The sequence below is a fragment of the Talpa occidentalis genome, unplaced genomic scaffold (genome assembly GCF_014898055.3).
Source record: "Talpa occidentalis isolate TD23 unplaced genomic scaffold, MPIMG_talOcc4v2.1 talOcc4.16, whole genome shotgun sequence".
NCBI lineage: Eukaryota > Metazoa > Chordata > Mammalia > Eulipotyphla > Talpidae > Talpa > Talpa occidentalis.
Window position 1 is genome coordinate 24226159 of NW_023601653.1, and position 23918 is coordinate 24250076.

General features: G+C 34.5%; 1 protein-coding gene across 5 annotated transcripts in view; it reads right to left on the reverse strand.

Annotated features, from left to right (window-relative positions):
• LRRIQ1 (leucine rich repeats and IQ motif containing 1) overlaps nt 1-23918 on the reverse strand; it is a 171851-nt gene that overhangs the window by 145562 nt on the left and 2371 nt on the right. For all 5 annotated transcript variants that reach the window (XR_008552187.1, XM_037515188.2, XM_054696173.1 and 2 more), the window contains exons 3-9: nt 22870-23008; nt 21308-21419; nt 12150-12241; nt 11660-11777; nt 10629-10852; nt 8276-8350; nt 4569-6146 (exon numbers count right to left, since the gene is read on the reverse strand). Coding sequence is in view for 4 of the 5 variants with exons in the window: in XM_037515188.2 (XP_037371085.1) it covers nt 4569-6146; nt 8276-8350; nt 10629-10852; nt 11660-11777; nt 12150-12241; nt 21308-21419; nt 22870-23007 (2337 nt within the window). In the remaining variant the exon portion in view is untranslated. The remainder of the gene's footprint in view (nt 1-4568; nt 6147-8275; nt 8351-10628; nt 10853-11659; nt 11778-12149; nt 12242-21307; nt 21420-22869; nt 23009-23918) is intronic.

Sequence of the window (23918 nt, forward strand, 5' to 3'; positions counted from 1 at the left end):
ATATCTTTGTTTGACAGTATCCTAAGGATACCTGGATAGACTCAGGAGGCATAACAGGTCAGGGAATAGATTTTTGCATCCAACCTTCAACTAGGTAGCTCAGCTATCTTCCCAGAAAGAAGAAAGCTTGAGAAGAAATATTATAGAACATTTATAAATAGACCCCCACAATAATATCACATAGTCAATAATCACATAGTCACATTGACTATGTATCACATAGTCAATAATAATTTGACTATGTGATACAAAAAACATTCTGTTACAAGCATTTGTATTATAAATATATCAATCATCCTTTACTACTGAATTATGACTATATCCAGAGCATTTTGAGTATCAGGGGAAATAAATCATGAATAATTTTTCTGTATTTTTCAAACATTTTGAAGACCAAACATCTACCCGTTTTTATTATTATTATTTTTTAAAGATTTATTTATTTATTTATTTATTTGTTTGTTTGTTTGTTTATACAAGCACTGGGGACAGTCAGAGGCACCGGAGGTTGATAGAATTCACCAGAGGCAGAGCAGAGAGGAAAACAGGCAGAGTGACGAAGTACACTGCTAAGAGGAGCAGTGGGCCACAGGAGAGGTCTGCGTGCCATGTGGGACCCTCGCCCAGCGGCCGGGTATCGAACTGGCACTGCAGAGGCTGCAGGCAGCTTCGCAGTCCAGCGCTCAACCGCTGCGCCACTGGGGAGGCCCTGTTTTTATTATTATTGATTGTTACTGTAGACTCAAAACATCATAAAGCTTTTCTTAAGGAATATTTCTTTTAGTTTTTTCAACTAAAGAAAATTCAATGTTAAATAATGCATTTAATTTTATAATAGTAAGGACTGTACTAACAGGTCTACAAAAATAAGTCAGATAACAGAAATATTTTAAGACTAGTGAAAAGCACTACACTTATTAACTCAAGAGCTCCCAACTACATAAAATGGCGGAGGAATAATGCAGTAATAAGTTGATCCTTCACTATAATTGATGCATTGAAATAAACTATATATGCTAAACCATGTTATAGCAAGAATACTTTCATATTGCCACATCAAAAATCTTATTGTCAGGTTTCCCTTGTACTGAGTAACCATTTAAAAATATTGGCTTTATAAGAGGAGTATAGTATATATCATTCAAAACAGAATTTCTAAAAATGTTCTATTGAAAGATTCCTTCAGAAAAAGTTGGAAAAGTATAAAATTCTTAAGTGCAGTAACTCCTCTTTATATGGAACATTTCCTGTGCATTAAATTAAGCCAAGAGTTTTAAATTTACATATTTATTTAAGTGAATGGGAAGACCATATGTTCACGGAGATATAAAGAAGGGATTTAGTCTACTCCTTGATTTAAGTAACAAATGCAATAATCAATATTTTTAAAGCTTCAGATAAATAAAAGTTTCTAGTTTCATAATTACTTTAGGAATTTATCAATTATTCATAATCTAAAACAACTCTTGCAACGTGTACTTTTTATAACTTTTCAGAAAGAAAAATATCCATCCATTTGAGTTCAGATAACTTCTATGTGATGCCCATTTAATTTGTCCACAAAGAGATGTTATAAATTCTGTAGTTGGAAAACTTGCTCTATACTAAAAAATGAACATACTATTTGGAGTCAAGCACTTAAAAACCACAGCTTTGATAACAAAAACTACACTACCTTATAATTTTTATTATTGCTCCTGCTTTAAATCTATGTTGCTAAAACGAACTACAAAAGCACAAGTTCTAATGATGTGGCAATTTCCACATTTACTTGTGTGTGTGTTTGTGTGCACATGAGTTTTGTGGTTTCGTTTATTGTTTTGGGGTGTGAGCATCCCTAAATAGGTGTCTGCTAACTTACATTATATTTACAGAATGCAAATTTTAGAGTGGAAACAAAAATTTCTCGTTCTTTTCATAAATATCTGATAGGTCACTTATGTATTGGAACAGTTAAACACAGCAGTGTCTATTTTTCCCCTTAATACAGACATTTGAAGACTGGAATGCAATCACAATCTTAGAGGTGTTCACGTCAACTTTTGAATATGAGGTACTTCATAATATCTCCTTCTCCCTTTTACTACACGTGTAAAAAATATTCTTATGATATAGTAATGTTTTCTCTACCCTAGATTTTTACAAGCATGATATCAAAATAAATTTTATATTAATCATTGATAAATGCATAACATTAATCACACAAATAAAACTGCTTTATATTCCAAAAAGTAAGGTCAATATAGAATTTGTACTCATGAATGTTTATCACCGCATGATTAGCCTGAAAAACAACTGGTGCATAGCTGTTATTGACTAAATGTTTCTTAAATAAATGAATGGACTGTTCTAGCTTTCTGGCAAACAAAAATATATTTATAGTATTCATAGTTTCTTCCCCTTGTGAAGAGTAATAAAAATGATTTAAAAAATTAATATTGTTCACACTTGCCAGACTTGAAAATGAACTGCTCCACTTATAGAATCTATGATTCATTCATTATATTTTAATAAAAGATCAAAAACCATTGTTCCATTTAATCATCTATATTTCCCCAAATTCTTAACAGATATTTGTATTACCGTATGACCTAAAATAGCAACACAGTTTTAGAGAGCGCACTCAATTATCCTTGAGTTCAATGCAAAGAGAGTCAGTCATCTATTGCAAACTGTAATTTTAAAAGTAACAAGGGCAATGACTGTTTCCTTTTTTGTCAAATATCTATTCAGTGTCACAATATTAAATCTGTGTAACCCAGAAAAACGATATTGCTTAAAAAATCATCTGCAAAGAGACTGAATCTGAAGTCATATTAAAGAGAATCTGAATTCAAGGGAGCCATATGCCATCACACCACCAGTTTATTATACTTTGCATTGTAATCTAAGAGAAATCAGCAGCTGAAATGTTGTTCAAGTCATCTTAATCAAGATTAGTACAACTTTTTATAATTTTCTTTAAAGCAAGTTATCATCACAAAGCAAGATACCATCAAAAGAAAAATGAATTATTTAAAACATTAAAACCAAGAAAAATATATTAGCTATCAATAATCATTTCTCTTCACATCTGTTTGGATATTACTATATATGGTGGATGATATACATATCTTCAGTTTTACAATTCTTTGGTGAAACAGGCTATTAAGGAGTTCTCAACAGTCCGTTTTCTTTCTTTTCAGATGCTTGAAAGGGAGCCATTTTTAACAATGACTATTATATACATTAGGAGTTCAAGGACATATTCTTCACATACAATATTTTAAAAGTCAATCATCCTATAAAATAGGCATTACTCTTCTCAGTTTATAGAAAACAAAATGAGGTTCAGAATGATTAAGCACCTTGCACAAGGTGACACAATCAGTAAATGACAGAAATAAAAGTAGGGTGCTGCTAGTACTCGACACAAGGTCTGTTATTACTTTATTTAAAACATATATTAATTTCCTTTATAATCAATGCACACTACCTACATTGTAATGCCAGCAATAATACAGAGATAAATTAACATTCAGTTAGACTTATTTATCCATCCTCCCACTCACCCATCCCACATTCATGCAATGAAAACCACTATTTACCTGTCAATATACAAACAACTATAGACAAGTGGCAGACCTGTTTCCTGTCTTGAAGGCTCAGAGTGAGAAATTAATATAAGCAAAATGAATTCATTACTGGGTGAAATTCCAGAAGAATAAACTTTTCTCTTCTAAAGGTCCTCTCCTGAAGGACCTTCCAAAGATGGCAGTGGGTGCTCAAGGTAAGGACAAAGATAAGCAGCTAAGAGATCAGAAAATCAAAATAAGAAAGTGATTCATGGGTCAGTGGCAGTGGTGAATGAAGACACCTTGACAAGCCAACCGAGAAGAGGCATAATGCAAACTTCATAAAGATGGGATATGCATTTTAATCATAATTTCTTTCCAGTGCTGCACTATTTGAGATATTCTTCCCTGTTCTTCTATACATCTGTTAGTTCCTATCTGAATTTTGACTGAAAAAAATGGGCTCCATGAACATAGAAAATTAGTAGCATCTGGGACAATTACAAATTTCGTGCATATATGCACCATGTTTACATAGCACAATGTCTAAGTAGTTTCATTTCTATTGTACATAAAAATTCTGGAATCATCCGTTTTCAACTTTTCCTATCACTACCAAGTACAGGGAAATTCAATACATTCCATAAATCACCACTAGGGGGCGATGTACCCAAGAGGAAAGCAAACTGCTTGACTATCAAGGCAAGAGTTTTCTTTAATTCAACTGAAAATTTGCATATGTTTCCACTCCTAGAAGATTGATAATAGCTAAAGTGACCTTGCACAGGCTTCACGATATAAATCAGTTATTTATAGTGCTTCAATGAAGGAGAAGAGACCCTGAATAATTTGAGATCTTTTAAGTACATTCCCCTCTCAACGGGGACAATATTTCATTTGGCAATCTCAATGACTAAAAAATTATTGGATACAAAAAATGCCTTCTATTAATTTTTTAAATTAAGTTTTAGAGAAACAATGACCACTAAATATTAAAAAAGTATTGTAAAATACCTGCTGTAATGTATGCCAAGGGCCACACTGAAGAATTTCTTGTGTATTCAAAGGAGGCATCAAGTTGGCTGGGCATTTTATAGGTCTCTTTTTCTTAACAGTTTTCTTTTGTTGATTTTGCTTGGAAATTTCAAACCAAGGTTTAAATGATTTCATCCAAACTTGTCGCTTTTCTTCAATAGAAGATATAAGTGCTGGCTCTGAAATGGAACAGGTCACACAGCTTTCAGGTCCATTTTCAAGACATTCTTCGGGAAGTCCTTTACTCTGAGATGTAAGAAAATTTACTCCTGTAAAAACCATAGAATTTTTTGCATTATAGCTACCAAAATCTTCGGAAGGAGCATTTCTATCTAAAATACAGTCTTTCTTGTTTATTTTGTCTTCTAAATTTATCATAGCATCGCCTTTTTGGTTGTCTTCGGTTTCTTTGGATTTTAAATTAATTTCTTCTTTTGTTATTTTTAGATTTTTCTCTATATCCTCAAAATTTTCTGATTTTAGAGGCAGTTTTTGTTTTGTTGGAATCACTGAAATAGTCCCTTCGTACAATGTTCCATTCTGTTCTGTTAGCTCTTCTTTATCTATTTTTTGTATCTTATTCTGCTGATTATCTTTAATTATTTTTTGTGCTTCATTGTTTTTCACCTTGTTAATTTCCTGATTAGCTACTAATGTTATTTGGTGTTCTAGTTGCATATTATCAGTTTTCATGGTTTCTTCTTTTTGTATTTGAGATTTTAAATCTTGTAGTTGAGAATGTTCTGTCACTTTTTCTTTGAGATTTGGATTTATCAATTTAATTTTTTGGTCCACATTTTCATATTTTTTTTCTTGCTTAACCAACTTTTCTGAACATTCTTTTTTTGTTAGGTTTTCATTTTTTTCTTCCATTTTAAATTCTGCCCACAATGTTGGGTTTGATATAGAATCTTTTATTTTTTCTTGTATTGAATCTTTTAATACATGCTGTCTACCTACATTTTCTTTCTTTTTTGATTCTTCAAGCAGATAAAGGGGAACATGCTCCAACTTCTTTGACTTTTCATGTCCTAGCTTTTTGGATATATTATCCTTATTCTTCGATATATCTTCAACAGTTAAATGTTTGGTATTATATTCTCCCTGCTTAAATATACTATTTATTATCAGCTGCTTACTTGCTTCTTCTTTTAATCTTAATTTTTCCTTGTTTAGTACTTGTTCTTTTTCTCGTCTCAGAATGTTCTTTTTCTCTTCATAGTCTTTTTCTCTCCTTTTCTTTTCCTCTTGCTTCTGCTTCTTTACCTCTTCTTCTATTCTTTTTTCCTCTTCTAATCTTTTTCGTTTTTCTTCTTCCATTTGTCGTATTTTTGCTTCCTTTTCTTTCCATTCTTGTGCTTTCCTTTTCTTACTTTCTATTTGTTCTCTTATGATTGGGCCATATTTTTGGTAGACAACAAATGCTTTATATTTAGCTTGAATTTTTACAGCTGCATTATGCTGCAATTTTAACAAACGCAGTTTTTCTTTTTCCTGTAGGTCTTTAAATCTTGTTCTTTCTTCTTCCATTTGTAAATGCAGGTTTCTAATAAACTCCTACAGTAAGATAAATAGCATAAGCTAAATATGCAATAATCATCATTAAAATGTCATTGAAAATACAGAATTGAAAACAAATACTAAACCTACAGTCATAATGAAGTCACTTAGAATGAAACAGAAAAAGTAAGAGAAATTACAACCCAAAATCTGAGTAGGAAAATGACTTCAGATTTTTTGGGATTGGAGTTCTGATAAAGGAGACTCTTAGAGTTAACAAGGGGACTCTGGAAACAGGAAACGATTTTGTAACACTTACAATACCAGGTAAGCCAGGTAGAATATACATATGAAGAACAAACAGAATGAACCAGCCTCACATATCTTATCCTGCATTAGATGAAATACGCATTAGATGAAATAATTTAGAGTTAGGGTTATGAGAGAATTTCATTGTCAATAGAGTCCTAAGAAAAATGGTAAACAGATCAACAAAATTCAGCAAATATTTGAAGAAAATTAACACATATGATGTATAACAGAAAAATAGTGAGTAGAGGAAGAATAATTTCTGAGAAAAGAGCCATTAAACAAAATAAAAATTAAAATGAAGAAAATATTCTTAGAAAAAAACACATATTTAAGCAAGTATTTAGGTATATACTCTAGGAAATGAATAGTGATCCAGAAAGCAGGGGAAGACCCTATATTCAAAGGATACTGTGATCAGTGAAACCATTAGCACTTAATTTTTTTTTTCTACTCCCTTCTTTCTTTATTCATTTCACTTAAAAAATCTGCTATTAGTATACTGTTGCTCCTTTTAAGATAGTCTTTTTTCCTGACTGTTTTGAAAATATTTCTTCTTGTCTTGAATTTCAATCACATTATTAAAGTCCTAGTTTTAATTATCTTTGTATTGATTCTACTTGGGAATGATTACTTATATTTGAATGCTTACAAGTGACTTTTTAAAAACAGGTCAATTCAATTTAATTACCTCTTTATCCATTGCTTCTGCTCCATTCTTTCTCTCCTTCTATGATACTATCATACACAATTTTTTTTATCTTTTTATGTAAGACATATATTTCTTATGCTGATTTCTTATTTTCCTAGTTCTTGTTCTTTCTGTGTTTTAATTTGGATTTTTTTATAGATCTCGCTTCAGTTTCCTTAATGTTCTCATCACTGAGTCAAACATACTATCAAGCTTAATCTACTGATTTTCAATTTTATATATTGAATTCTTCAACAACTCTATAATATATACTTGATATTTCATTATAGATTCTATTTTCATATCATCTATCTATTTAACCATTTTGCTATTGCATGATACAGGTATTTTAACGGCACTGTTAACTCCAACATTTGGGTTACCTGCAGGTAAGTTGTCTCCTCACATGGCTAATTGGCTTTTTAATTTAAATATGGACAGCAATATAAATATATATATTAATATATGCTGTACTAAATAAATATGTTGTACATCCTAAATTTATACAAGATATGATATGTCAATCATATTTCAGTTAAAAAAATGGACATTAGAAACCTAAATTTTTAGGAGTATGTTTTATATAAATAAAAGATTTGAGGAAATACAAGAAGTTTAGCCATCCTTCATAATAATCTTCAATCATAATGAAATGTTCAAAATAGTGTGTTTCTCCAACACTTTAAAGAAGCTTTAGAATAACAATTCATGAAGACATGGGCCTCCCTGGTGGTGCAAGGAGTTAAGACACAACCTATGAAGCAATCCATAGCCACTGCAGCACAAGTTCGATCCCCGGCCAGGGAGCTACACACATGGTGCAATAGACCTCTCCTGTCGTGCCCGCTGCTCCCCTCAGCAGTGTATTTCAGTCAATATGCCTGTTTTGTTCCCCACTCTGACTCTGGTGAATCCTCTCCCCCACTACACCTCTGGCCTATACCCCAGTTCTTGTATGCATAAATAAATAAATCTTTTAAAAAAAAAAATCATGAAGACGTATCTACTCACGGAAGCATTTTTTTTTTTTTTCCATTTTCAGGGCATTCTACTTCAAGAAGAGCTAATGATTATAAATAACATTTTTAATGCTTTAGTAAATTAAATGCTACATTAGCTAGGCAATATTATTTTAAAATATTTGTTTCAAACACAGTAATTTATTTTTAAAACAACAAATATATACCTCATGCTGTTTAACTTTCTCTTTCCACATTGTCTCTTCTTTATGGAGTTCATCATTCATCCTGTCCTCTTCTTGCTGAACATATGATAAAAATGAATTGCTAAATTTAAATATCAAATAATATTATATTTATTCTATATGATTCTTACAATATATATTTATGAACAATGGGTAAAGAAAACAACTATCAGTCCTCGGTTATTAGCATGGGGATAATAACTTTAATCTCAACCTAAAGTATCACATAAATCATACCTAAGTTTCCCACTTCCATTACATACTTGCTTGCAACCTGGAAAAATAGTTTTATTTATCTGAGTTTATTTATTTATAGAATAAAACACACTGACTGGAAATAACGTTGGGCAATGCAAAAATCATAAATAATATGTTTATAAAATGGTTTGTTATTAAATTTTTGTCTTTCCACACCATCCCATTTAATTTATTAATAAATAATTTCAGTGGGTAAAGGTTTTCTCTTTAATAACTCTTTAATAGCACCTATTTTGTTAAGGTACTTCAGAATAACAAAGATACAAGAAAGAATAACAAAAAATCAGTAAAATATATTTCCCTTCATCTAAAACTTTACCTTTAATATGGGAATGTTATTATAAGTTCACACAGTAGCCCACATTTAGCATAATAAGGTTATCAGAAGATATAACTACAAAGAAGCATAGTAGCGACAGGTACTAAAACTAGAAGATAATGAAAGGTTTCACAAAGACAATTACATTTGAAATGACTAGACTGACTAGACTTTCAAGAGGCTAAGCAGACATTTTAGTCTGCTTTAAAATCTAATGATACTAACTAAAATAGGATTAGAAAAAAGTGGAAGTCAGAAATTTGTGAAAAATATTAAGTGCTCATTTGCAAATAATGATTGACTAAGAACAATGAAGGAAAGAGATTTACAATAGCTATTTTGGGGAATAGAAGAGGAAGCAAATAAAGGACCAGAAATGAATGAATGAATGTAAATTACATATAAGAATCTATAATTATAAAATTATGGAAATGGTCATATTGGAAAACTTTCAAACTCCAAGGCAGAATTAAGCACATTTAGGAATGCATTTAATTTTCTAATGTCAAATATTATCTAGGTCAAAATTTTATGATAAAATAATAATTACTTTCAAAACCTAAGTTATAGTTCTTTGAGGGTAGGGCCCAGGTGTTAGCTTTTTTTTTTTTTTTTTTTTTTTTTATATCATCTAAGCACTCAGCTGAATACTTTGCCCTTCAGGTAGTCAGTAAATTTTTGTTATAAAACAAATATGACAACTTACCTGAACAGTATTTAAAAATCAGATGTTATATAAATCTGAAAATGCTAGTAACAATCGATAGCAATGAGCATTTCAGAACAAGACAGTAAATTCTACTTTAATAGTCTATATTACATTCAAATTCTGTCCTGGAATTAAATAAAAAAGTTCTGACTTTTGGGAGTGATCAATTAATCTGGCCTGAAAATTTAAAGATTCAGAGTTTACTATTAGAAAAAGTCATGAGCAAACAGGCACTGCAGGTATAAATGCCTTTAATTTGTTTATTTTCTATATAATCAGAAAATGCAATGTACCCAACATAAAGGGCTAGAATGTCCTAAACTATCTGAGTGACTACATGCTAATATTCTCTGTGTGGAAGACTCACAACTAGAAAGTCCTGGGGGATAGACAAGTCAATTTTAGTAATGTGGGACACAAAGGCCAGTTCTACCTGATACTCAAACATGTTAAGGATCCTATTGGCTCACAAGTAGGGTCCTAAAATCTACCAATTTCTCAATATGCCAGTACAATGACATGAGGCTGGGTAGAACAACAAAATAAACCAATACAGATCTCCTTTACACCCCCAAGACTTCTAATCAAGGAATTAGACGTAGTATGGAAGTGATGTACAGATTATGACCTATAGGGTTGAACTGCTTCAACCTAAATATGTTCTACATAATGTGTTACATGTATAAAATCACATAACAAGGACATTGCATGATCAAGAAAATTGTGTCGCCTTTTCTAGTTATAGAAAGGAATATAAAAGCAATAGTTTATGGTGTAAATGACAGTCTTTTGAGGACAATCTTGTAAACTTCATAAACTCTAGGGGACCCCAAGATCCCAAGCAATTTATTCAAGCAATTAAATACATTTCAATGAAAACTAAGCAAGTAGTTCATGTTGCATGCTATTAATCCAGTCAATTTTCCCATATTCAGGAGTAATTAAAAGCCATAGAACAGAGCTTGAACCATATCATACACCAAAACATCAACATTGTCCAGAAGTAGCTACTGATTTAAAAAATGTATGAAAAACAAAAACCACCTTACCTTCTGAATATTCTTTAATTTCTTCTTTTCAACTTCAAATTGTTTCATCCACCAATATCTCTTTTCCTCTTCTTCTTGAAACTCCTTTTCTTCTTTATCCCTCTGAGCTTTAAGAGCTTCTTTCTCTTGGTCTTCTAGTTCTTTCTGTTTGTCTTGCCAAGCCTCAAAAGACTGTCTACACCTTTCTTCCACTTCACAGTATCCAAAATTTATATCAGTGTCATCTACACATGAAGAGAAATAATACTTTAAGAATAAACCTGTCAAGGGCCTCCCCTGGTGGCTCAGCGGTTGAGCACTGGGCTGCAAAGCTGCTCACAGCCTCTGCAGTGCCGGGTTCGATCCCCGGTTGCCGGCGAGGGACCCACATGGCGCGCAGACCTCTCCTGGCACCCACTGCTCCCTTCAGCAGTGTATTTTGTCAGTCTGCCTGTTCTGCTCTCCACTCTAGCTCTGGTGAATTCTCTCACCCTCCCGCGCTTCTGACTGTACCCAGTGCTTGTATAAATAAACAAAAAATTTTAAAAAATTAAAAAAAAGAACAAACCTGTCAAAAGACATCCAATGTAAAGTATAAAAGTATTTTAAAATGAAGAGATAATGTTAATGCATTAATAAAAATGATGATATTCAAAAGGAAAATGTATTCTTAAATTCTGCTACATTCAATAAAGACATTATATAACTTGCCTTAAACTATTCCACAAAATTTAACATAAAAGTATAGTGTGTATGCATATATATATGTGTGGTGAAGGAATACTTAAGTAATGTTGTTAAGGGATATTAATAAATTCAATCTTTTGTGGCAACTATATATGCGGAAAAATTTAAATATATTTAAATAAAGATAATTTAGGAGGCATAAAGAAAACTATGCAGAAACATAAATAAGTATTGTAAAAAGCACAATAATATTCAAATATTGTGATTATATTTTTCTAAATGAAAAAGAGAATAAACTACATAATTTTTTTTTCAGATAAATGTGGTCAGTCACAGAAAAAAACATCACTGGTGGTTTAGCCTACCTGGCAAAGTCTGTTCATTCACAGATAAATCACGAGGACCCAACTCTGGAACAGAATCAGGACTGTCACAATGGGTCCTACTTCTTAGAAATTCTTCTTTTTCTATTTCAGATAATATCTAATAGGTGAAAAGATTACCAATGATTAAAGAAAACCAAAATAGAGAGTAAAGCCATTATTTTAATAAAATACTAAGTAAACACGTATTATTTTATTTGCCTCAAATCTATAACACACCAATTTTTTCTCTTTATGCAAACAAAGCTATATTCATAATAAAACCATATTCTATTTATGACTGCATTTTAATTAAATTTTTAAATAAGTGAACTTTATGGTTTTTATTTTTTTTTAATTTTTATTTTTTACATCATTGTTTGTTTTTAAATAAGTGAACTTTAAATCAGTGAACTATCATCCTACATTAAAAGGAAAAATAATTTTTTGAAGTATAATACGAAGCACTTTCAGTCAAATCCTAGATGTATACCTTCATTAATGGTTCTGGATTTTCTTTATATTCTGTTGATAATTCTATCCTTAAATGCATATGATCATTAGAAACTGCTCCATAACTACAGCCTATGGAGAGAAAAAATATAATTTTAAATATTAGAGTAGAGTACAACAGATTCAAATCCCCAACACTTTCATCATCCTTTCATCTTAAATTCTGCCAACATGTTTTCTTTTAACTTTACCTGTAGATTCTTGATCAATAACTCAAAACAACAGAAAATAAATGAAGAGAGAAACAGGGGAAATCTGTGATCTTTATTCTAAAAATAAATGTAACAAAATTTTAAAATCACTGTAACACTTGATTAACTTTCACATTCCAAACTGAAATTTAATTTTCATCTGCACAGAATACAGCTTTGTTTGATATTACAATAATACTTCAGGAGAAGTCAACAAATGTTTAAATCTACCAGATACAAAACAGCAATATAATCTTGAACAAGATGTTGAAAATTTAATAAAAACATCAATTTAAAAGTTAAAATTACTAAATTGTGAATAAAGTGAACTTTCATTCCTTATTTTATAACTTTTTTGAACTTCAAAATGTCTTTTTATTATCTTTGCAGATGTAGGTATGTTTCTTACCTTTATTTCAATTAATGTGGTAATGTTTCCTAAGAAGAACTATTTTTACAAATGATAATTCTGCAGGTTAACTGACCATTCAAACCTATTTTGCTGGATATTATAGATATGCTTCCTCAACACCTAGTCCCAGTTTTTCTAGCATGCTTTCCTATGAAGAGACTGAAAAGTAAAAACAACATTCTCTAAGTTCTCTTGAAGCTCGGATGCAAAAGGTGATTTAGGTTCTTCCAGTTGATAATTTTTATGTCATTGTATTTATAAAAAATATGTGTGAAGAGAGCAGAGAGCAATAGTTTCATTTTTCTGATCCAGACCATGATACAGAAATTCTACTATACACTTACACACTCTATGATTGTATAGTAGATAATTAATGTCTCTTAATTTCTTTGTATTTATTTATTTATTAAACTTATATTTATTTTTGTGCAGAGAACTTTAATGTAGTCCAAAGGTCTGGGGGTCGGAGGATTCACCAGAGACAGAGTGGGGAGCAGAATAGGCAGATTTACTGAAATACTCTCCTAAGGGAGCAGTGGGGGAAACAGGAGAGGTCTGTTGGGCCATGTATGGATTAGCTCCTTGGCTGGGGATTTAACTCAGGCAGCAGGGGTGGTAGTACTGAGACTTAACCCCTAGGCCACTAAGAAGGACCCCTCTAAATTTCTTAATTTTATTAAACAGTAAGTTCTGCTGCAGTTAAGTATACAATCCATGTGTGCATATATTTTACACTTTGGATATAACCTAGAGTCTGTTTTTTATTTCAATTCTTTTTAACAATCCTGTTATTAATTGTAGTAACTGGTATCCAAAGATGTCTCTCCCACACTTCTTGGTATGTTCACCATGTGTATTTCCCTCCTGCACAGAACATAGCTGACTTTTGTCGCCATCAGGCTGTGATACAAATGATGCTGCATGACTTCTGAGAATAGGTCATAAGAAGGCTTACAAGATTCTACCTCAGTATCTTAGCATTTTGCTCATAGAATATGTCTTCTCAGTATTCAGATGCCATGCCAGCCAGTTGAAAGCACAACTGAACTCCCAGCCAACTCTTAGCATCAACTGCCAATCATTTCAGTGAGCCATCTTGGAATTCCAATCTAGTAAAGGCTTTACCCTTAATCAGCACCTGACAGTAAATGCATAAGATTCCAAGCAAGAACTGTCTAGCTAAGCCCAGTGAGTGGACATAAATTTAAGTTAATCAATAAATTATTTTAAAACACAGCTTGTGTTGTAGCAATAATTAGCATATCTACTCTACCCATAAAAATACAAATGCACCCCAGAAATCTTACTGCTTAAGTAAGTCTCTATTGTCTATAACTGAGGCTCCTGATCAATATAGTTAAATTCATAAATAAAATTAGCCTGTATTTTCTTTTGTATGTGATAATCATTAGCCCAAGACATGATTAATTCCAGTTAAATCTTTGTGCTACTTATGTTAGAATAATTCCAAGCAAATTTTGCTCAGCTGCGGCAATAGAAATTGTTATGGTGTTGATATAAATTATTGTTATTTTGTCTAAAAAAGATTTATAAATTGATACTTCTAAAATATTTCCATAATTACTTTTATTTTATTTGATGTTATATAATAAAACATCTGGTTTTAAGGAAGCCTGCTGAAACAAAATGTTGGTGACTAGTATTTATTGAAAACATAAGGAGAGGGCGGAGCAACATGGCGGCGAGGAGACACTGCGAGTAAGATCTCCCATTAAAAAAAGTTAATAGGGAGGAAAAGCGGCAGGTCCCAGTGAGAACTGGGACACGGAAGATAAACGGGTGACTCCAGCAAACTACCCGAAGAAGAAAGTGGCCATAAAAGAGGACTAGAAGGGAGGGAAGCGCAGAACCCTGCTCCCCTCCCCCACCCACAGAGGCGGCACTCTCCGACCCGCAGAGAGGAGGAAAACAACAAACCAAAACGGCCCACAAGAACAAACGACGCAGCAAGCGGGACTGTGAGTGGAAAGGAACTATTGCAGCCACCACACCCCGTGAACGGGAGCTGAGGCGAACCCTGCAGGATTCGCCACGGCGGTGAGCGAACGGCTCCGGGCGCCATTAGAGAAGAACAAAGACCCCGGGAGACGCACACACAGCCCGGGCTGCCAGTAAGCTTGCGCGGGAAAGCGGTGCGCTTGAAAAGCAAGTGCAGACCGGGATCGCGGCAGCCCAGGTCCCCGAGCCTGCGACCTAGGCTTGGGAGACGACCTAGGCTTGCGGGGAGACGCGCGGAGGTCCTCACTGAGGTGAAGGTCCCTCCCTGAGTGAGCAGGAACCAGGTGTCCAGGCACGGGAGCGGTGCAAAAGGCGCCATTCCCGCGCCACTGAACTGGGCTACAGCCCGCGTTCTGGAACTGAGGGCTTTGGAACTGAGACCCGGGGCACGAAATTAGGGGCGTGGGTTCCCCACGACGGTGGGGCACAAGGCAGACACAGCACCCCAAAGCCGTTGAGGTGTACCCTACCATCCCCGCTCTGCTCCCTGTCCCACGGGGTGGAAAATCAGCTCCCCAAGGGCTCTAGGAGAGATCTCTGGCGCCACCTAGCGACTTGAAGCCAGCACAGGCTCCTGAAGGAGCTAGTGGCCAGCTGGGGAGTTAGCCCACACCGGGCCCCTTCCGAACAAGTAGTCTGAGCCCACAGGGAGAGCGAGCACCCACAGCCGGGGCAGACCAGGCGCGCAGAAGAGTGTGCCTGAGACTGGACGCTCAGGGAGTGTGTCCCACATCACCATTTTAGAACAGGGACATTTCTTCAGTAAAGACTACCTGCACAAGGCTTCCTCAGGAGCCAGAGGTGAGCAGGGGAAGTTCGCCCACGTCAGACCCCCTCTGGCCTGCAGTCCAAGCCCAGAGGGGGAACAGGAACCCACTGCTGGGGCAGACCAGGCGCACAGGGGAGTGTGTCCCCACATCGGCATTTTAGGACAGGGACCTTTCTCCAATAAAGACTGCTTGAAACTGACAGATGACTCCTGGAGGAACCAGAGGGGAGCAGAGAAGCCCACCCAAGATGCCGGCCAGTCCCAACAACACAGTGTCCCAACGCATACGGCAAATTAGAAAACAGACAGTAGGGAGGAGAAGAACCACACGCAACCTAGCAACTCTCCAGAGAAAAAGCACACCACAAAAAGAAAACCAGCCCCCAGATTGCAACGACAGTAACTTGGAAGAACTTCTGAGCCTTCCAGAAGAGAATTTAAAATTGCCGTGATTAAAAAACTGACAGAAGTCATAAAGGAAAACAATGATAAGGGAAAAATAATCAATGATCAGAAGAATGAATTTGAGTCCCTAAAGAGGGAAGTAAAAGAAATGCAGGAGATCAAATAATTAGTGGAAGAACTAAAGAATTCTGGGAAAAGCAATGAAAACAGAATTGATGAAATGGAAGAACGAATAAGTGCTCTTGAAGACAAAGAAATAAAAAGAACCAAAACAGAAAAGGAAAGAGAAGTACGAAGGAAAAAGAATGAAGAAAGACTTCGGGAACTATCTGACTCCATGAGGAAAGGAAATATAAGAGTTATAGGAATACCAGAAGGAGAGGAGAGAGAAGTAGGAACAGAGAAAATATTCAAAGATAATTGAAGAGAACTTCCCAAATGTGAAGAAGGAGCAGAAAATTGATATACAAGAAGCAAGAAGAACACCAAACTTCCACGACGAAAGAAAAAATACAGCAAGACACATAATAGTAAAGCTCCCTAGAATCCAGGACAAGGAAAAAATAATGAAGCTGGCAAGAGGGAAGAAACAGATAACATTCAAAGGAAAGCCAATCAGGCTGACATCAGACTTCTCCGAAGAAACACTACGGGCAAGGAGAGAGTGGAGGGACATAGTCAACAGACTCCAAGAAAACAGATGCCAACCAAGAATACTCTATCCCGCAAAGCTCTCCTTCCTCTTTGAAGAAAGAATATGGACCTTCCCAGACAAACAGAAACTCCGGAATTTCATTGCAACTAAACCCCCACTCCAAAAAATACTACAAGGAGTCCTAAAGCCAGAACCTCAGAGGGACGAATAACAATGAAAGAAGGCCAAAAAAAAAAAAAGTTATTAAAAGAATAAATAAATAAAATCAAAGGAAAGACAAACACAATGGCAAATACAGATGTTAACATATCAATATTAACTCTAAATGTAAATGGACTAAACTCTTCAATAAAAAGACACAGAGTTGCAGCCTGGATTAAGAAACAAAACCCAACCTTTTGCTGTCTCCAGGAAACACATTTAGCTACAAAAGATAAAAATAGGCTCAAAGTTAAAGGATGGAAAACAATCCTACAAGCAAATGGACCAAAAAAGAAAGCAGGAACAGCTATACTTATATCAGATAAAACAGATTTCAAACTCAAAAAGATAAAAAGAGACCCCAATGGTCACTACATTATGATCAAGGGGACAATACTTCAAGAAGAAATAACACTCATTAACATATACTCACCAAACGAAGGAGCACCAAAATATATCAGACAACTGTTGTCCTCTCTGAAAACAGACATCAGAGAAAACACATATGTAGTGGGAGACTTCAACACACCACTATCAACAATGGATAGATCAACAAGACAAAAAATAAGTAAAGAAACCAAAGCTCTAAATAAGAACCTAGAGCAATTGGGCTTAACAGACATCTATAGAACACTAAACCCCAAAAAAACGGAGTACACATTTTTCTCAAGCGCACACGGATCATTCTCCAGGATCGATCACATACTGGGGCACAAGACAAACATCAACAGATACACCAAGATTGAAATCATATCAACCATCTTTTCTGACCATGAAGGCATCAAACTAGAAATAAACCATAAAAAGAAGGCAAGGAACTTTCCTACCTCATGGAGATTAAAAACCACACTACTGGAAGACCACTGGACTAATGAGGAGATCAAAGAAGAAATTAAAAAATTTTTTGAATTGAACGACAAGGAGGACACCAATATCCTAAATGTATGGGATGCAGCAAAAGCAGTAATAAGAGGAAAATATATAGCAATAGAAGCTCACATCAAGAAACAAGAAAGAACTCAAAGAAACAACCTAATCTCGAAGCTCAAAGATCTAGAAAAAGAACAACAAAAAAACCCCAAAACCAGTAGAAGAAAAGAAATAATAAAAACCAAAGCAGAAATAAATGAAATTGAAACTAAAAAAACAATCCAAAAGATCAATGAAACCAAAAGCTGGTTCTTTGAAAAAATAAATAAAATAGACAAACCCCTAGCCAGGCTCACAAAGGAAAAAAGGGAGAAAGCACAAATAAACAGGATCATCAATGAAAGAGGAGAAATCACAACGGACACAGCAGAAATCAAAAGAATAATCAGTAACTACTATGAACAGTTATATGGAAACAAGTTTAACAATCTAGAGGAGATGGACAAATTCCTACAACTCTACAATCACCCAAAGCTAGATAAAGAAGAAATAGAACACCTAAACAGACCAATTACAAGCAGCGAAATTGAAATGGTAATCAAAAACCTCCCCAAAAACAAAAGCCCAGGACCTGATGGATTTACAAATGAATTCTACCAAACATTCAGAGACGAATTAGTGCCTATCCTACACAAACTCTTCCAAAAAATTGAGAAGGAAGGGACAATACCAAACACGTTCTATGAAGCCAACATTACACTAATACCAAAACCGAACAAGGACAACACAAAAAAGGAAAACTACAGGCCAATCTCCCTAATGAACACTGATGCAAAAATCCTCAATAAAATTTTAGCCATCAGAATCCAACAATGTATCCATAAGATAATTCACCACGACCAAGTAGGATTCATTCCAGGGGCACAAGGATGGTTTAACATCCGAAAATCAATCAACGTTATCCAACACATCAACAAAAAGAAATATAAAAACCATATGATAATATCAATAGATGCTGAGAAAGCTTTCGACAAAGTGCAACACCCATTCATGATAAAAGCCCTTGAAATTCTTGGGATACAAGGAACATACCTCAACATCATAAAGGCCATCTATGACAAGCCAACAGCCAGTATCATTCTCAATGGTGAAAAGCTGAAAGCAATTCCATTAAGATCTGGAACAAGACAAGGATGTCCACTCTCATCACTGCTTTTCAATATAATACTGGAAGTCCTAGCCAGGGCAATAAGACAAGAGAAAGACATCCAAGGAATCCAAATAGGAAAAGAAGAAGTCAAACTATCACTATTTGCAGACGATATGATATTATACATAGAGAACCCCAAAAACTCCACAGAAAAGCTAATTCAACTCATCAATCAGTTCAGTAAAGTGGCAGGATACAAAATCAACACGCAAAAGTCAGTAGCCTTCCTATACACAAACAATAAATCTGAAGAAGAAGAAATCAAAAAACCATCCCTTTTGTTATTGAAACAAAAAAAATCAAATATTTGGGAATAAATCTAACAAAAGAGGTAAAGGACCTATACAAAGAAAACTATAAAACACTGTTAAAAGAAATAGAAGAAGACACAAAGAAATGGAGAGACATCCCCTGCTCGTGGATTGGAAGAATAAACATTATTAAAATGGCCATTCTTCCAAAAGCAATATACAGATTCAATGCTATTCCAATCAAAATTTCAATGTCATTCTTCAAAGAAATAGAACAATTATTGATGAAATTCATATGGAATCACAAAAAACCCCAAATAGCCAAAGCTCTCCTGAAAAAAAAAGAAGGGAATGGAGGCATTACACTCCCAGACTTCAAACTATACTACAAAGCCATAATCATCAAAACTGCATGGTATTGGAACAAGAACAGACATACAGACCAATGGAATCGAATAGAAAATCCAGAAATAAACCCACAGATTTATGGTCAACTAATCTTTGACAAAGGAGCAAAGACTATGCATTGGAGCAAAGAAAGTTTGTTCAATAAATGGTGCTGGGAAAACTGGGTCGCTACATGCAAAAGAATGAAGCTTGACCACTACCTCACACCATACACAAAAATCAACTCAAAATGGATTAAAGAACTAGACATAAGACCTGAAACCATAAAATACATAGAAGGAAATATAGGCGAAACACTACGGGATTTGCACATCAAAGACATCTTTACAGACACATCACCCAAAGCAGTGATAGTGAAGAGAAAGATAAACAGCTGGGACTACATCAAATTAAAGAGCTTCTGCACAGCAAAAGAGACAATAACAAAAACAAAGAGAAACCCCACCAACTGGGAGAACATTTTTGCACCCAACACTAATGATAAAGGACTGATCACAAAAATCTGCAAAGAGCTGATGAGACTCAACAACAACAAAGAAAATAATCCAGTCAAAAAATGGGCAGAAGAGCTAAAAAGAAACTTCTCTGAAGAGGAAATGCAAATGGCCAACAGGCATATGAAAAAATGTTCAACATCACTTGCCATCAGGGAAATGCAAATCAAAACTACCATGAGATACCATCTTACACCAGTGAGAATGGCACATATTAAAAAAACTAGCAACAACAAATGCTGGCGAGGGTGTGGAGAAAAAGGAACTCTTCTGCACTGTTGGTGGGAGTGCAAACTGGTCCAACCACTGTGGAAAGCTGTGTGGAGATTTCTGGACCTACTAAACATAGAGCTTCCATATGATCCAGCAATTCCACTCCTAGGTATTTACCCAAAGGACACAGAAACATCAATTCCAAAGAACACCTGCACCCCTATGTTTATAGCAGCACTGTTTACAGTAGCTAAGCTTTGGAAACAACCCAAATGCCCAAAAATAGATGACTGGATCAAGAAGATGTGGTACATATATACCATGGAATATTACTCAGCATTCAAAAAAGATAAACACATGCAATTTGCAGCAACATGGATGGCGCTGGAAGGGATCATGCTCAGCGAAATAAGCCAAAAAGAAAAAGAAAAATACCGGATGGTCTCACTCATAGCAGGAATCTAGAAAACTTAAATAAGGGACCAGGAAAATGAATAACTATAAGAAAGTGAAAATCAAAATCAACAAAATACTATGAACCAGAGACACTTTTTTGGGACGCGGGGGTGGGAGGGGAGGGATTGGGGTCAGAATGGGGGGGCTGCAATTGTATGGGGAATATAACAATAAAATTAAAAAAAAAATAAAAAATAAGCAAATCTAAAAAAAAAAAAAAAAAAGAAAATTCAGAGGAAAAAAAAACCCTAAGGGTCCATTTCTTTCTAGAATATGTGAATGTAATTTTAAAATTTGTGTCAGATTGATTTTTTTGAACATGTTGAAAAGTTTGTCATACAGTGGTTGGAAAAATATTTTTTAATTAATAATAAATGAATTCAAAATAAAAAAAAAAACATAAGGAGGGTAGCAAGGTAAACAAAGAAATAACCAGTACAAAGTAGTATAGCTATTATAGTAAAGATAAATGTACACCTGTATAAAATAAGAGAAATGAAATTTAAGTAGTTTACTGTTATAAATTATAAACTGTTCATATCCACAGAAAACTTATCTGCCAAGTAGATGAAAATTGTACTTACTTAAAACATCAGTATCTTCCATGTCCTGAAGAATGAGCTCTTCAGCAGTTTTACTCTTATTCTTTATGACATTAATGCAGTGAAGAACTGATTCTGGTAAGTCATCTAAATCCTAAAAATTAGAACAGTGAAAGAAACTAAAAGATTTGGATGTAAGAACTGAAACTATAAAGTAGATAGAAGAAAACATGGAAAAAACATTCCGTGAAGTTATCTTAAGTAATGTCATTTTGGACTCCATAGCAATGTCAAAGGAAACAAAAGAAAATTAAACAAATGGGGGCCTCCTTGGTGGCTCAAGGGGCCAAGACACAACCTATGAAGCTATCAACAGCTACTGCATCACAAGTTTGATCCCCAGCCAGGGAGCTACCCACATGGTGCAGCAGACCTTTCCCGCCTCTCCTGCTGCTCCCCTCAGCAGTGTATTTCAGTCATTCCTCCTGTTCTGTGCCCCACTCTGTCTCTGGTGAATCCTCTCACCCTGCTGTACTTCTGTCCTGTACCACAGTTCTTGTATGCATAAATAAATAAATCTTTTTAAAAAAAGAAAATTAAACAAATGGGACTATGATTGAAAGAAACAAAATTCAAAATAAAAGGTAACATACTAATTGAGAGAAAATATTTATACAACATACATCTGACAAGGGATTAATATTCAAGATCTACAAAGAATTCAAAAAACTCAACAAAAAGGAAAACAACTAAAGAAATAAATTGGGCAGACGAGATCAATAGACATTCTCCAAATAAGACATACAGATGGCAAAGAAGTGCATAAAAATATCATCACATATCATCAGGGAAAAATGAAAATCAAAATCCACAATGCAATACCACCTCACTGCTGTGAGAATGGCCCATGTCAAAAAGACCAGAAACAATAAGTGTTAGAGGGTGTGGAGAAGAAAGGTATGGAGAAAAAGGAGCCCTCGTATACTTTTGGTGGGAATGTACACTGGTTCAGCCCCTATGTAAAACACTGTGGAGGTTTCTCAAAATGTTAAAAATGGAACTACATGATTCAGCTATTCCACTCCTAGGTATCTACCCAAATAAATCAAAACATTAATCCAAGGGGATATATGCACGCTTATGTTCATTATAGCACTATTTACAACAGCCAAGTTATAGAAACAATCTAAGTGTCCAAAGACAGCTGAGTGGATAAAGATGTCGTATATATACACAGTTAAAAATACCACACAACTATATATATATATATATATATATGTATATATATATATATATATATATATATATATATATATATACATCTTATAATGGATGGAACAGGAGGGTATCATACCAAGAGTGCTAAACCAGAAGAACAAATGACAAATATTGGATGATTACACTCATATGTGATGTAAAGAAATAAAACAAAGGAACAGACAAGACTGAAGTAAAACCATGCTGGGAAATCCAGCTGCAGAAATGAAGGTACCAGAGAGGGTAAGGAGTGGGGAAACATGTAAAGCATGTAAAACATACTAAGGAAAGTAATATTTCACCTGAACAGATACCCCAGTTAAAAGACATAAAAATCCAACTCTTACTGTATCACTATCATCACTCTGGGTTTCTGATTTTGAATCACTATCAACATCGTTTTCCAAAGAAGATATGCTGATTTTATTCAATTCAGCTTCTATTTCTTCTTTGAGTTTTGCATCATCATCATCGTCTTCCATCATCCTTTATTCATAATAAAACACAGGATCATTTAAAGAAAAATGAAGAGACTAGTATTCTGGTAAAATCTTTGAGTTCTTTAAGGTGTCATACCTATCCAACATGATCTATGAAACAAGATTTAGCTAACAAACTTTTATTACATCTTATTATGGTTGTAACATATTATACAACATTGGTTTATTTCTCTACCCTTCCTTTAATATTTAACTACAAAATAATCAACTCAATATATTCTTCTAATTCTCTAAGGGAAAAGTCAAATGGAATATACTGCCTTACTTTCCTGAACAAAGAAACTTCTTGGTAATATTCATCCTCATGGGAATAATTAGTGGCAAAATACCTGTGAACAGCTTGTATCTTCAAATTACAATACTCATGAGAGAGCAATCTGAGTCTGTGTATGGGGAAACATATGGCTAGTGTCTACTCATTTTACTCAGATTTGTTAATTTGACTATACAATCATATGGATTTTTTTTTTTTTTTGTGGGACCTTCGCCAGAGTCCGGGGAATGAACCGGTGCTACAGAGGCTGAGGGCAGCCTCGCAGCCCAGCGCTCAACCACTGCGCCACCAGGGGAGGCCCGCAATCATATGTTTTTACCAACAATAACATAATATATTGATAGATCATATACAACCTATAAGATTAATATTTATTTCATTTAAATCTGCAATGCTTGTAGTGGATATGGGACAAACAGAACATACATGTTTAACATTTAATGGTAAACATTATCATATAATCATCAGCATCAAGAAACTCGATCATTAGCCTCGTTATTTTAAGTAATGGTGACAAGTAGGCACTAGAAGACACTTGTGTGATTGATAATCTTCAGAGTAATTTAACAAGTTAAAGGAAATTACAGTCATTGTAAAATGAGGAAAACCAAGATTTGAATAA